At 39.9% G+C, this 14,482-nt stretch overlaps 2 protein-coding genes across 2 annotated transcripts in view; both read right to left on the bottom strand.

The window, feature by feature from the left end:
• Positions 1-644: 644 nt before the first annotated feature.
• Positions 645-11,064, bottom strand: LOC105914148 (BEACH domain-containing protein B-like). The gene is made up of 22 exons (XM_022826152.1): positions 10,657-11,064; positions 10,238-10,574; positions 9,843-10,031; positions 8,897-9,158; positions 8,589-8,792; positions 8,299-8,520; positions 8,019-8,195; positions 7,824-7,936; positions 6,380-6,802; positions 6,098-6,308; positions 5,695-5,916; positions 5,148-5,606; positions 4,778-5,068; positions 4,257-4,709; positions 4,136-4,182; positions 3,944-4,037; positions 3,542-3,748; positions 2,950-3,075; positions 2,497-2,868; positions 2,177-2,408; positions 1,155-1,923; positions 645-946 (listed from the first exon to the last, which is right to left on the bottom strand). Exons 1-21 carry the CDS (start codon positions 10,994-10,996, stop codon positions 1,226-1,228), a joined length of 5,679 nt encoding a protein of 1,892 aa, XP_022681887.1. The 5' UTR covers positions 10,997-11,064; the 3' UTR covers positions 645-946; positions 1,155-1,225.
• A 349-nt stretch (positions 11,065-11,413) lies between these two features.
• LOC111257032 overlaps positions 11,414-14,482 on the bottom strand; it is a 22,092-nt gene continuing 19,023 nt past the window's right edge. The window contains exons 17-18 of the mRNA XM_022826011.1: positions 12,573-12,777; positions 11,414-11,638 (exon numbers count right to left, since the gene is read on the bottom strand). Of these exons, the coding sequence (XP_022681746.1) occupies positions 12,772-12,777 (6 nt within the window). The 3' untranslated portion in view covers positions 11,414-11,638; positions 12,573-12,771. The remainder of the gene's footprint in view (positions 11,639-12,572; positions 12,778-14,482) is intronic.

Genomic DNA, 14,482 nt, shown 5'->3' with positions numbered 1-14,482 from the left:
TTCTTTTTTTTTTTTTAAAAAAAAAGATATGCGTGCGCATGACTAATGTGAGCCGATTGACATCATACGGTCATACCCAGTTAACCAAAAATAAAAAATGATTCGGACATGCAGGACGTCTTGATCGATTGGTACTTCGATAGATAAACGGGTGTAGAGGGCTAGTCTGGACAAGCATGTATAGATGCATTTCCAGTTGGTGCAATACTTCATTTAGCAAAAAAAAAAAAAACCGGGAAAAGTTTACACGGCCATTTGATAAATTGCGACAGATCACTGGAATAATATAATACATACTACATACAAGAGATCCCTACATACAAAGATAGGTTGTTGCAGGGAGTGTACCCTCTACACAAACAACTTTAGTGGAGTGCTACCCTTTGTAACATTGTGTAGGCTGGAGAAGTAAAGATGGTTTGCGTCTACCCTAAAGTCAATTATGGATCTAGTGCCAACCAGTGCTCAGCGTGTTAGTTCGATGCAGTCAGATTGAGGGTCAAGGGCCATCACCAGCTGAATATCTTGATAATTCTTATTCCTGAATGTCAGCTTTATGTATTGTTCTTGAAAGACAAAACTGTGCTTTATTATGTGCAGACTACACTGTCGACAGTAGTTTGCTGGTAATGACCTGCATAGAGTTTCAAGGAAATTCAGCGCTTATTATTGTCAGACAAAAAGAATCTACAGTAGTTTGCTAAAGCCAAAATATCACAGACCTCACTAAGAATTTAGCTAGCCTGTATAATTAGTTACACTCATGCTTGACTCGTAGGTTCGTGTCCTGGGTTGTAATGTGTCCATTTCCTATCTCTATTCTGTAAGTCCATGTGGCTTTCAATCTACTCGGGGACATCCTACTGGACAGCCAAAGGCGGCAGCGTTTGGTTACTACAATCTTAACTTTTAGTTGCTCCAGATAAAACAGCCAATGCGATCTGACCTACATTGAAAACAGTGGGGCAGTTAATTTCACGGGTGTAGAGATATTGAGATGAACACAGGACTAGTTCTACAAGGCATTGAAACATAACAATGTGAATTGAATGAACATAAGTATGGTGTAAGAAATATACAATAAGAAGCATGAAAAAAGGGCCCCTGTAGTTCAAAAAAGAAAAGAAAATAGAGAGAAGGAACTCTTAACGCACCTTATGTTTATAGCATGAAGCTTATGATTTTTCTTTTGGTGGACTTATTGCTGCCAGAAGTACATGATGACTTAACCAGTTGTGGAGGGCTTTATTCTATTTCGTTGCATGCTCCCCCTTCGAAGGAGAGGAGTTTCTATTGAGAACACTAGCAAGCTACCATCCTTGGTTCCTGCTAGGATGCACTCCTCAGGGGTCACAGCTAGAGAAGTTATTGTCTTCCCAGCTCCATCATACCTCCAAACAGTATCAAGAGAATGCATAGAACGTAGCACTATGTGTCCCTTCTCGCCAGCGCAAGCAATGAACTCACCACAACAACTAAGTTCCATGCAATTGAGACGTCCACTAGTTGCTGAAGAAGCAATATGTCTTCCATTGATGGAGTACATGTGCAAGGAGAGGTCATTCTCAGAATACAATACCACTCTCCCATGCTGTGATGCAACCAATTTCGAAAAACCAACACCAGAAGGATGCTGAATCGACCGAACGTATCTCCCTTCACGCAGTGTATGAAAAATACAAGTCCCATCTTTTGAACCACTAATTACAATGTCCAGTTCTGTGCTAACAAATAAGCATGTTATGATGTCATCATGACCACATAAGATATGAACAGGCCTTTCCACTATAACATGTTCCTTTTCTGAAAGTTCAAAATTGGCAGTCCTCAATTTCTTATCAATTGGTCTTCCTCGAAATGCATGCCAGATCATAACAGTTGTGTCATAACCACCAGTTGCAACCACGTTTCCATCAGATGAAACTGAAGCATAAAAGTTTGCTTTGTGTCATGTTATTGACAAAAGAGGGAAAATACGACAGATACTTTTATATGATGAAGCAATATGGGATATGGAGGACCATTCACATTATTTCAAATGCAGGAGTCATACTGAAGACGGAAAGAGAGCAGCCTAGCTACCTTACCCAGGAAACTTAGCTAAAATCTAGTAGCTTAATTCAGGAAACTTTGGAAGAAAATGGATAAACATAAACACACTAAATGTCTACTGTACCTGCAACACAGCCAACGACATCCTTATGTTGCCTGATGCTCTGCATAATTCTTCCATCACTAAGAGAAATTATTTGGAAACTGTTCTCCCAGTTTCCACATAAAATCAAATAATTGTCACCATTATTTTGCATTGTTGCTAAGCAATGTCTTCCAAACTCAACGTTTTCAGCAAGGAAAGTGCCAATTTTACGAGGAGAGATAACATCTGAACTGATTCCAAAGAAATGTTCCTACAAAAAAAAGAACAACTGCAATAAACAAAAGTTACTGGGATACCAATGTTTTTAACGTCCAGTAGTGCCTTAAGTCAGGAAGAACCTGTGGTCCAGAATAGGTGAAATTTCCACCTGACTGCAGCTGTGTTGTCAACCACAGCTTTACTGACAATATGAGCCCCTCATTCATCAACACAACTGTATTCTCCAACAAACCTATGAATAGTACAGCACACATGTGGCTGATTGTCCTAGAAACACTCGAAGTCAATATTATCGACTGTGGCGCAAAATACAGCGGATGAGCAATTGGGATGGGAGGTCCTCTTCTTGGATGTTTCATCCGGAAGATCTGTATTGGTGTCTGTCCAAAATTCGCTATCTGATCCTCAATAGCAGATTTCTGCAACATGTCATCCATATTTTCCAGATCAACTGCACCTTCATATGTCACATAGTAAAATATGTTTGCTGCCTATCCAAAATATATGTATGAGTTAGGTAATACTCTGTTGGTAGTGTTTCAAGGATGCTGGAAATGGCAACACAGTTTCACCTCAACAGCTGGCTGTCCACGCTGCTTGTAACCAAATATGAGGTCAATCCAGTGATGGAGATTAGAGCTCACATATTCACTTTCAAGGGCTTCTCTGTTGATGTGGATGAATTCGTCAGGTGAACCCTACAATTTTGTATCGATTAATCATAGAAGGAAGTACCATATTATTAGATGGTATAAGGAATGCACTGTGTATGTGAAAGCTAACACATCATCAACTTTCAAAATTGACAATGTGGGCTGACATAATTATATGCAGAAGTTGTTCTTTGCAACATTAAAACTTATGAGGATTGAATTTGCAAACTGAAGATGGTCATATTCAGAATACAAATAAAGCATTATCTCAACTTAGCCTGGGATGTCTTGCATGAGGAAATCTCTTTTGTAGTGAGAAAGCTAGATATATTAGGCTGTTTAATTCTAAAATTCCATATAACTGAGAGCAATGCAGGTTTTTCACCATAGATTTGCAGAGCCAAACTAACTTTCATTAGAATAGCAACAGAACTATCCTGATCCTGGTGCACAAGGAATTCATCCTCAAGAAAAGTATGACAAATATAATGAACACGTAAAGAACTATTACCTTCGCCCATGGAGGGAGAGCAACATTGCCTATAGGTTCACCATCCTGCTTAACACCAAGATGATATGAATTTGAATTTTCAAGAAACTCAGGCATGTAAAAGAATTCTGGAATAAGCTCTTTGACATCACTTGTACTTGATAAGCTATTTCTGTAGGCGCTATCAATGCTGTGGAACAGACGATCAGCATGGTCAAACTTGCCACCCTGCACAAGTGTCAGACAGGCATAATGGTAAAATGCTATGACAAGACCACGCTTTTTTGAACTGTGGTGAAATACGACAAGAGAAGTTCTGTATTAGCAGGTCATGATTCATGAACAATGTTTTGATAACAGGAGGAAATGCGTTCAATTTTCAAGGAAGCGTGATAAATATTCCATGATAAGCAAAGTGGGAACCTGAAAGCTTAGATGCAGAGTTGTAAATGGCTCGAGCCTAAGCATGTAATGCAGAACAATTCCCATGCTAGAGTAGTGAGATCCGTAATAAAAACTGCATGGAGAAAAACCATGGTTGTTGGTGCAATAATAAACTCAAACAACAAGGAGAACAATGAGAAATGAATGAAATTAAACTCGTTATGGTCCAACCTTGGTATATCAGGATCACAGAAACTAAGATATCTATCTTCGAAAACCTGCCCAATAAGAAGTTATGATAAGGGGATGATTACAGCCTACAAATACAAATAAGTACTCAACAGTAACACACCTTGAAGCGGTTTTCATCCAAAGCACCAACTGGTTTCGAAAGATCCCTAAAAGTTGATGACTTATTGAAATCAAGCTTTTCTGATGTGTAATCAGCCAATACCCATGGGAATATAGGATACTGAGTTAAGTCGTTGTAAGATCTTCCAGCAAGGGTGTTTAAAATCACAAGGTACTCAAAGTTACTGATCTCCCTCCTTTTCCATATTTCCCTGGCATTCTCAGCCATTTCAAGAGCAACTCGCCTGTCGACAAATGAAATGATACTATTTTTGTCTTTGATACTTCCTTTAGGGAACAAAGCTTCATTCCTGAGAGAAACCAACAGAGTCCCAGCATTTTTAGTATCCTTTTGGGAGGAAAAGTTTAAAAATATAGGTGCACTTGAATCATCAAAGAAGATCTCCATTGCAGTATATTGTAGTAGGTAGCGTGTCCAATGAACTCCTTTTATCTGTAGCATGTATGGAAGGAGATCAAGGGAGTGAGCAAATGAGAGGAAAGAACAGAGAAGAGAGGTACCTTGGTTATGTTCCACCTTCTGTGACGTTTAATCTTGTTAGATTGGTTTTGCATCAACACACCATTGGTTTCAATCATACCATCTCGGCATCCATCAAGTCTGTCCACTCCTCCCAGCTCGTTCTTGCAATCTGAATCTTTTTTATCTTTAAATTTGCTGAAAACAGATGATCCTCCAGTTCCTTCAACCAAAAATTCAAAAGAAAAATGCATAACAGTTCGTGTGATATCTAAGTATCCTGCTAATTTTCGCTTTGGGGTTACAAGAACACAACGAACTGAACATAGCACCTGCAAAATGGGCAATAAAAAAAAATTCAACGAATGCTCTGTACCTTCAGCTGAATTTATATGGAAGTTTTTTCTTTACCTTTGTATAATCATTATCTCCATTAGTAGATGATGGCTCTTTCTTATCGTGTACAGTAGAGTGATAATCAGAGGAATCTGCTGCATTATTCTGGTTTTGGCTCTCTAAAGGATTACTCTGTGAAGATTCACTCGCATCACTAGTGTCTTCAGATGGTTCATAGCCACTGTCCTCTGTGATTCCACGCACTCCTTTAAGAAGGAACCGCTTCATTTTCTCAGGAATTTTGGCACTAATGTATGGTTGGTCAGCTGAAGGACATGTACTTTCATTCCTTGACTGTGAAGGTTGGCATAGACGTTCATCAAATTTGTAATTACGCTTGAGCTTAAACCGCCGTCGCCATCTATCTTCTGTCTTGTCAAGTTTCCAGTGAGTCACAACATCATTTGGAAAAGGGTTAGCAGACCATGGTCCTCTCTCATCCATCAGAGCACGGGAAATATGTATCCACTTATCCTGGTAAGGAAAGCAAATAGTTACTGGATGACAAATTTTCTCCTAAACAAGCATTTGCCTTTGTTGAATCTAAGAAAGACTCAGTTACCGTGATCATTTGCTGATCCTCACGGAAAGCAAGTTGAGAAGCTGCTTTTCTACCATCATCTGCTGAAAGGGCGGCAGTGACAGTAAAATGTATCTCATCTTCAATGGCCTGCACTAACCGTGTCTCCTTTCTGGAACTTTCATTAAGCTTGAACTGAAGTTCCTGCACCTGCTTTAAGCGATCAGCCTGAACAGCCTTCATGTGCTTAACCTCATCAGCAGCCTGAAAAGCAATAAAGCTGACCATCTGTTACAAGGGAGGAGGGGGGGGGGGGGGGTGGCAGTCAGCAGAATCGATCAAATATAAAAAAGATGAAACATGTCCTCTCGAAGTGATGAAGAGTCATTCAGTACATGCTAACAAATAATTCCAGAAAAAGCCAAAAGAAGGCAAAGAAACAAACCGCGGCAAAAATGCGATCCTTCTGTATAAAGCTAAGAATGAATCCAGTCTCTTTGTTCTTGTTGACTTCCATAGAATCATCTCTACCTAAGATATTAGTAACCAACATGGACTTTCCATATATGATAGTTTCAAGAATCAAGTGCGAACAAACATGGAAACGTGCGCCATCATCAAGCTGTCCATATTGAGATCTTACGATTAATAAAGACCTGTATAAAAGAAAGAATAAGGGGAATGCTTTATACACATTCAGGGGGACAACTCAGAGTATCAAACATACCAGATCAAAAAGTGCAGCTTATTTTTGCTTTGGTCATCTTCTGAAATAAGAAGAATTGGAAGCAATGACATGAACTGCAGGACACACTTGGATGCATTTTCTGATCCAGCTTTGCAGAGGTACAGAATCACAAGGTGGAAGAAAACTCTTGGAATTATCTCCTCCCTTGACATTATAGTTTTCTCAGTGAATCTATTCGTTTTTACACCTAATGCAGTACCGATACCTTCAGATACAACAACAGCAGCCTTTTCAGGAGTAGGGACATTCACAGACTCCATCAACCCCAAAGATGCAACATCAACATTTGGATCTTTTTGCAGCAATTTGCTTGGTCCTTTTCTGTTCAAATTACATATAATACTCCACACCTTGTCAAAGAAGCTCCACCAATCATCACTGACTTTTTTTCCATCAGAAAATCTGCAAGCCGTCCAAAGCAAACTGGGAATTAACACATTTATTAAGGCCGATGCCAGTGCCCAACTACTTTGAGTTTGCGAACTTCACAGAATTCAAACAAATGGAAGGATACAGAAAAGATGTATGTTCATTTGAAGAAGAATAGGTCATCTAGATCCTGGAAAGCAAAATTGCACTCGCTGAACCTTAACACATTGGGTTAGCTTCATTTTCTGTGTTGATGTTGAATGTTCATTTTCTGTGTTGCATACCGAGTATCGTTTCTGAATTCTGATATAATAGTTTCATTTCCAACCGTTTCCGATTCTACCCAAACAAAAACTTGATATTTCTAATCATTTTCACCTCTACATTGCATTTCTCACATAATAGTTGATTTAAAAAATATGGTAAATTCCCGATGGATCGAGTATCGTAGCCGATAACGTGATTTCATTTCCGATCGTTTCCAATTGTTTTCATCCCTAACCATATGCATTTATGCTAATGCAGTACATTGTAGTTGTGTCTGTTGATTAAAATGTACGTCTTATACGTTTAGAGAAAAACTGTACGTCCTGATCCTACAAGGGCAACAACAAACAAATGCTATGCTATCGTACTGAGGCTAGTGAATGCAAGGACAGAATCGTTAATCTGTCACCGGAGTGTTTTATCTTGCAAGCTGTGACTAATGACAATGAATGTTGTTGAAAAGCCTCATCTGAAATGAGTTTTCACCACCTTTCATGGGTTGTGATCATAATGACAAACTGAATGGGTACCGTAGTATCATTTATATATACCGCTGTCCAAATAAACAAGGGCGGTGGTCTTAAGCTTTGTACCATAAAACACCACGAGCCACTACTATCATCTGGCAAAAGTTTGTACAGACTAGTAGACAACATAGTTGGTTTTGAAGTGGTGTATTCACCAGAAAAGGTGCGGGCAATAGCTCCAGCACTATAGACATTAGATTAGAATCCATTTCTAAGGTAGCTATTACAAAATAGGTTAGAATGCATGTTTCAACTGTTACCTTGTATATTGACCATTGCTCTCAGTATTTAAAATATCATTTACGATTGACTTAATATCTTCTTTCCACATGTTATCATGTGAAGATTCTTCTGAAAGATTGGAAGATGGAAACTGCAGAAGAAAAGAACAGATATTGCTCATGTGTGTTAAATATGCCTTTTTGTGTTCAATACAAGTATGTTTAGAATCATACCAAGAGCTTAATTCCCATTTGATTGACAAGCAACTCCTGTATAAGGTTCAAAAAATATAATACATTATCACAGCAAGGCTGAAAAAGGAAAATATTATCTTTCACAGATTTCTGAAGAAGGCTCCCTGCGATATCATCAAGTATGTCCCTCAGCAAATCAAAACTTGATAGCTGTCCCTGCATAGTCATGAATCTCAATATCATCATTCATACAAAATAGTGTACGCTGCCAAGCTGGTCATATAAATTAAATAAAGAAAGGATGAGACAAACACCCAACCTGGTCAAGTTTTAAAAGGAAAAAATTAGTAGTGTCGTCAAGCTGATGCCAGCCACCTCTAACAGAGCGCAGGTAGTACGAAAGGACCAAAGAATACAGGTTCCTCACAAGGCTTATTTCATCTGTATCCCCATCATCAAGCTCACCTTTAGAAACTGATTTGTAGTCCTTAAATACATCAAGCTTAGTTGATGATTCAAGCCAAGAGTTCCAACTGTGCTCCTGATAAAATCATTCTGGTATCAACACCTAGTAAGTAACAAGTACAGACCCAAGAAAATAATACGTACCATTAAGGCCTCAATGTTTGAAGGGTTTGAATCCAGCAAACCAAGAAGGTCATTTAAGATTCTTCTGCGTGCTGATGAATCTTGACAAGAATGCATGTATCTAAAGATGCAGACCAAAATCTGAGGAAGGGAAAAGGGTGCCGAGCTTGAAAGATTGCAATTTTTATCCCTTGATGGATCAGACTGAGAATTTTCCTGGAGGACCTATACAGAGAAAACAACATATCACATCTACAACTAATACTCAAAAGATTGGTGAAATAAAATTAAAGATAAATAGCAATATGACATGAAGTTGGTACAATAACCTGTTGTGGAGTGGTTCCACCAAGAACACTGAAAAGAGCTGCACATAAATTATCCGATAGCGGAAATTTGAATAGCCTTTCAGATATTGCATAGAAGAACAATTGAGGTGCAGCTGTTATTTCTTTTGTGAGGTTTTCAGAGATGGATCTAGACTGCACTAAGGGTAAGGGAAATAATTTCATCCCTTTCTTCTCAGAAGGAATCCCAGCCAAGAGCTTTCCAAGGAGCTGAAGCCCCAACAAACGGACTGGCTCAAATTCCCTAAAGAACGAACTAGTGTTAGACATACCAAAAAGTAACTACCTACATTAAATACATATGATTCATGAAGAAGTTGTGTGTTCTCAAATCATGTTTTACTCTGATAACAATATGCAAAATCTAGAGGCATAATTCATAAAATATGAAGCCAAACAGACAGCCCTAAACATAGATATGAATCTCTAATTTACAATACTCCCTCTGTCCCAAATTACTATTCGTTTTGGCTTTTCTAGATATATAGCTTTTGATGTCTAGGTGCATATCAAAAGCTATGTATCTAGAAAAGCCAAAACGAATAGTATTTTGGGATGGAGGGAGTAGAAAGCACATGAGGAATATGGGAACAGGATTAAGTGGTTTAATTAAGTACACGATGCTAAACCATCTCCCTTAGTTCTTTCTCCCTTCTTTCTGGAGACCTGTCTCCTATTGCTGACTCTTGTTCAACCAATGACCTAAGGTCATTACAACTTCAGGATTTTTTCCTTTGCTTTAGCTTGATAAGGACAAACAAAAGGACACTCATTATATAAATGAGTCAAAGAGAATAAGAACTTGTTGAAATTAATGCGTTGTCTTGCGGGGTTGTCAAGCAGGTCACAATTTACACTAGCCAGCAACTTAATTCCAAACAGCATAGTAGAAATTGGCTCTTGGTTGAGAGAATTAAGAATATATTACCTCTTAAGAAGATTAATGAAAATGCAACAACCACCAAGGCAATTTACATTCTCCACAAAGGATGATAAAACTGAGCCCTGTGAAAGAGCAGGGATGATCGTGTCCAGCATATCCCTTATACATGCTATGTCTTGACTCCTCTCAAAAAACGCTACGAGCGCTCTTATGTCATCTGGAGAACTTTTTAGCCTGTGAACCAACATATCTATTATGAATAGAAAATTCTTATAGGTTGCTACGAAATTCTATGAAAATGTAATATTATGCGTGGAAAAAAAGAGTACTACTTTGAGATATCTATCATCTATAGAAGAGATCAAAACAAAAGGATACTACTTTGAGATATATATCATCTATGGAATGGAAAAGACTTGGTAGGACGTGAAAGTGCTTACTTTAAGCTCATTTCTGCTAAACTTAAAAAGAGAAGACGAAGCTTGCGAATTTCAACTATCTTAGGTCTCTCCCCGATAACTTCTTTGGTAACTGGATGCAGCAAAGGCTTGGAAGCAGCAACATGCCTAGAATCAGCCTTTTCCCAGTAATATCGGCACACAATATCAATAATCCAAGTAAGTTGACATAGAAGTGGTAAAAGCCTCCCGTCTGTTTCAAAATATTTTATCACAAACATATAGAGATCTCTTTGCACTTCATAGCTTGCATATACCCATATTTGTGGATTTAAATAAATTTGTGAGATAGCATCTTTCAGGAGAATTTTTGACATGCCTGAATATGCAGAAAAAGTATTAGTAATGCACATCTTATTGCATGAGAAGGGGAGAGGGAGAGGGGGAGGGAGGGGGATTACCACAGTTCCTCAGAATGTCGAACATATACTTTAGTGCGGAAAGAGTTTTGGTGGTTAAGAGTTGTGGTGTAGCTGATTGAAGCAAGAAGCCTAGAATAGATAACCCAGAAAGAAGATACATCTGTTGTTGATTCGATACATTTCCATCCAGAACAGTTGCGACTAGCTCAATGACCTCAGCTGCCAATTTGTCATTGCCAACAGGTGTATGGCAAGATTGCACAACATCAATTGCAGCATCAAAAAACTGTGTGAAGAGTGGGAAAAATACAGAGACACCACCAACACAGTAAATGATGTCCTGAGGCAAGTGCCGCGAGCATAACTTTGTTCCCCCCATAATTGCTGCTTCAAATGTACTTTTGTCTGCATTGTCGAGTGCTGATGACACACTGAACAAACTCCGGCCATCACTAGCCTAGGGAGAAGGGGGATTTTATTAGTAAATCCGAGGACATTGGCTCTTGATATTAACACTCAAGGGTTCAAAATTTGATGAGGCTTGCACCCAGCCTCTAAAGAGGACAGACTACAGACAAATATAGCAACTCGCTTGGGTTTATATGATATGGAAACACACTTAAAAACTCATGGGTAGCTAACCCCATCACTAGGACTACAGAGATGGGCCACCTTTACTTGGGCCAGAGTGTTAGAACTATGAAATAAGTTATAAGTGAAGAGAATTTGAACCTGTGCATTGAAACCAAAAATTATCTTTGATGAAAGGCCATCTCTTGCATCAAGAATTCCCCTGTAGAGTGAATCATCACCATGGAAAGAGTACATGTAACTAGGTCCGAGAAAATAAATGCCCTTTACTTGCTCCGAAGAAAGGGCATCAGAAAACACATAGACTGGCCCCATTTGACCTGTAAAGGCAAAAGTTTTTTCGAAACCAATTGATATAGGCTCTTCACCAACAGGCTTCAATTCTGTACCAATGGTGCAGTGCGTCATTGCTTCATTGACTTTTGCATACCTTAAAATACCAAGGACAGGTTTCAGCGTCACAACTCACAAGCTACAGATAGTGTTAAACAAAAACTGAAGTATGCATGAAGCACAGATAATTTCTTAAATGCAAGGAAGTCTAGCAAAACAAGAACCTGGTACTTTAGTTGCTAGTCTTCAGGATGTATCCTATGTACCAATGTTGATCGTTGCCTTTTCTCCTTTTTTTAACAATGGTAGTAAAAGTATTGTTATTAAATAAGTATTGATGCTGTCACCAATATGTACAATAACCCTTATTCCCACTTAACTTGCACAGTGATGCATCAGTAAATTTATTGAAGACAATGTTATGCAAATGGCTTTGATGACGAACCAGACATTACTTCCATGTAGCCAATTCAAATTGCTCTAGAAGGTCTAAAAGTTCGATTGCACATGCACATGCCATAAAACAAGTTAAAAACACTCATTTGGTAATGGATATAGTAATTATAGTATTAAGAATGGAGCATTACCTTACGAAAAATTTCTAGGATTTTTAATATGTAATTATGTAATTATGAGAAATGAAGTCTAATGAAAAATAGTAGGATTATGGTCCTTCAACGTTGGTGCAGCTGTATTGTGCTGCACACTGCTGAATACAATCTTGATACATTAATTTGCTAAAGAACCATTTTGTGCAAGTGGTTTGCCAGAACTACATAGGCCCAGAAGGCCAGAACTAATTCGCACACTATATGTATGATAAGAGAAGAATTTTCAGTCAACCATTATTTTTTTTTTGCCAACACTCTCACGGTGCAACTGGTCAGCCGAACACACCAGAGAAGTGGTTGCTAGCCTGGGTTCGAGTCGCAGCACAATCTTCTCAAGACAAAAATCAGGGGGACGTATCTCCACCTGGTCGAGTTTTTTTAAACATTTTTGGCATTGTCAATGCAGAAGAATTTTCTCACCCGCACTTCTCGGATGATACTAGCTCCCCATCTACATAACACCTCAGCTGGCTTCCTCCAGAGAAAGCCCTCCCAATTGTATGAGTAACAGAAAGGAATTTCCATTCCTTTGGTGGGAGCTTGAGTGGTAACAACACACACTGATGTTTTTGATTGATAGACTGCCAACAGGGAAAGACCAGAGTTTAGCATGGGATCATTATTCCTGCGAAAGTTGCAAATTCAAGTTGTACAGAGTAAGATATTGACAGCTCCTATGGGAAAAACAAACATGAAGTACATTGTATTCTAGAGAGTCGACAATCCAGATTAGGAAAAAAGAGGTTTCTAAACCCAGCTGTATTGCGCATCCACAAATTAGAATATAGCTAGAAAATTGTTTGAAAATGTCTTTAAATATTTAGTTGTAACATATAAACATTGTTTGAAACTATAAGAAATAGTTGAAATTTCTTTGGAAAGGAATCAGGATAACTGCATCATGAGTCAAATGCTTATTACGCTCACATAAAAATCATGTAACAGTACAAATGGACCCATGTTGGCATATTGCCTACATTATCTGTGTGTCTTCAAAAGATGGTTCCATTGAAATAAAGCTATTTCTTCAAACTATTTTTTTCAATAAGGTTCTTCAAACTACTTACGAACTAGTATGTTTCTGCTGAGCTTTATCATGTCAACTTTCATGTATTTGTGAAGCAAGCTGGAAGTTGATAGATGACAGAACATGGTCTCAGGTAATAGGAAAAGTGGTTGGAGCCATGTGTCCCCAGTTGAGACATGAGTTTTAAATAAATATAAAAAAAGGTGTACCCAATGTGAAAGCTCCTTCATAAGGTAGGGTCTGGGGAAGGGAATTCCTAGACATCCTTACCCTTGCAAAATTCCTTTAAAATTCTGCAAGAGGCTAGTTCTAATCTAAGAACTCCAGGCCACAAGTGGAGAGTCTCTACCATTGCACCAAGTCTGCCCTTCTGCTAAATAAATATATGTAGAGAAAAACGGTTCATGAAAAGATGATATCCCCTGGCTTTGTCTTAAGAAGGGGAGAACTCTAGCTGGCCAGGAAACTCGCTGAAACCAGTACTCAGTGAGGTACCCACATTTTGCAAGCACCCAGAAAAGATGAAACAAAATGGCTAGCCAGGGCTTGATGCGACAGCTCAAAATTGTACCGGCGCTGGCAGAGTTTGGGATGGCTCTCGTCCTCCCGCCCCCTCCCCTCCCCGACGCCCATCCCTTCACCTGCCCCACGCCGGCATCCACTCCAGCCCCGGCGGCCACCCTCAAGGCCGTGGTTCCCCCTTGCCCGGGCAACCCCTCTTCCTCGGCGTCGTTTTTCTCCCCTCCCTCATCTTCCCCTCCGTTTCTTCCCCGGGGAACGGCGGGGCGCTCTAAAGGCCAGCGATGGCGTGATGACTCTCCACTATTGGCTGACTCCAGCGACGCCCTATCTCCTCTCCCACGGCGCTCCATCTCCTTCAAGGAAGCGCTGCTGAAGGGCGTGGACTCGACCTTGCAGGCCCCATGCACCGCTCGCCGGGAGTCCTCGGTCGCTGTTTCGCAGGGGGCGCCTGGGGGCGGCCCGCCGCGGATTGTTCTACGCCCAGAAGATAGCTCGGGGATGGTGGACCTCAGAGCCCCGGACAGGGACGGGTGGTGGTCCGTTGAGGGACGCCGCCGGCGCCGCGAGCGGTGGAGGCAGGCGCGCCCGGTGCGGCGGCCAATCCCCACGGACCTCTGGGGGAGATGTTTTAACTGCTTCTCCCCTCGTCACCGTGCGGCCGATTGTCGTCAGTTCCCCACCTCCTCCACCATGCTGTGTACGTAGAGAGATCCTTCTATCAGATTACTCAAGGCTTGTCTCAAAGCAGATTCTCAACAGCAACATGAAGTGGATTTGAAAT

The sequence above is a fragment of the Setaria italica genome, chromosome IV, assembly GCF_000263155.2.
Source record: "Setaria italica strain Yugu1 chromosome IV, Setaria_italica_v2.0, whole genome shotgun sequence".
NCBI classification, from domain to species: domain Eukaryota; kingdom Viridiplantae; phylum Streptophyta; class Magnoliopsida; order Poales; family Poaceae; genus Setaria; species Setaria italica.
The sequence above is the reverse complement of the archived record's forward strand: the minus strand, read 5'-3'. Positions and strand labels throughout refer to the sequence as shown.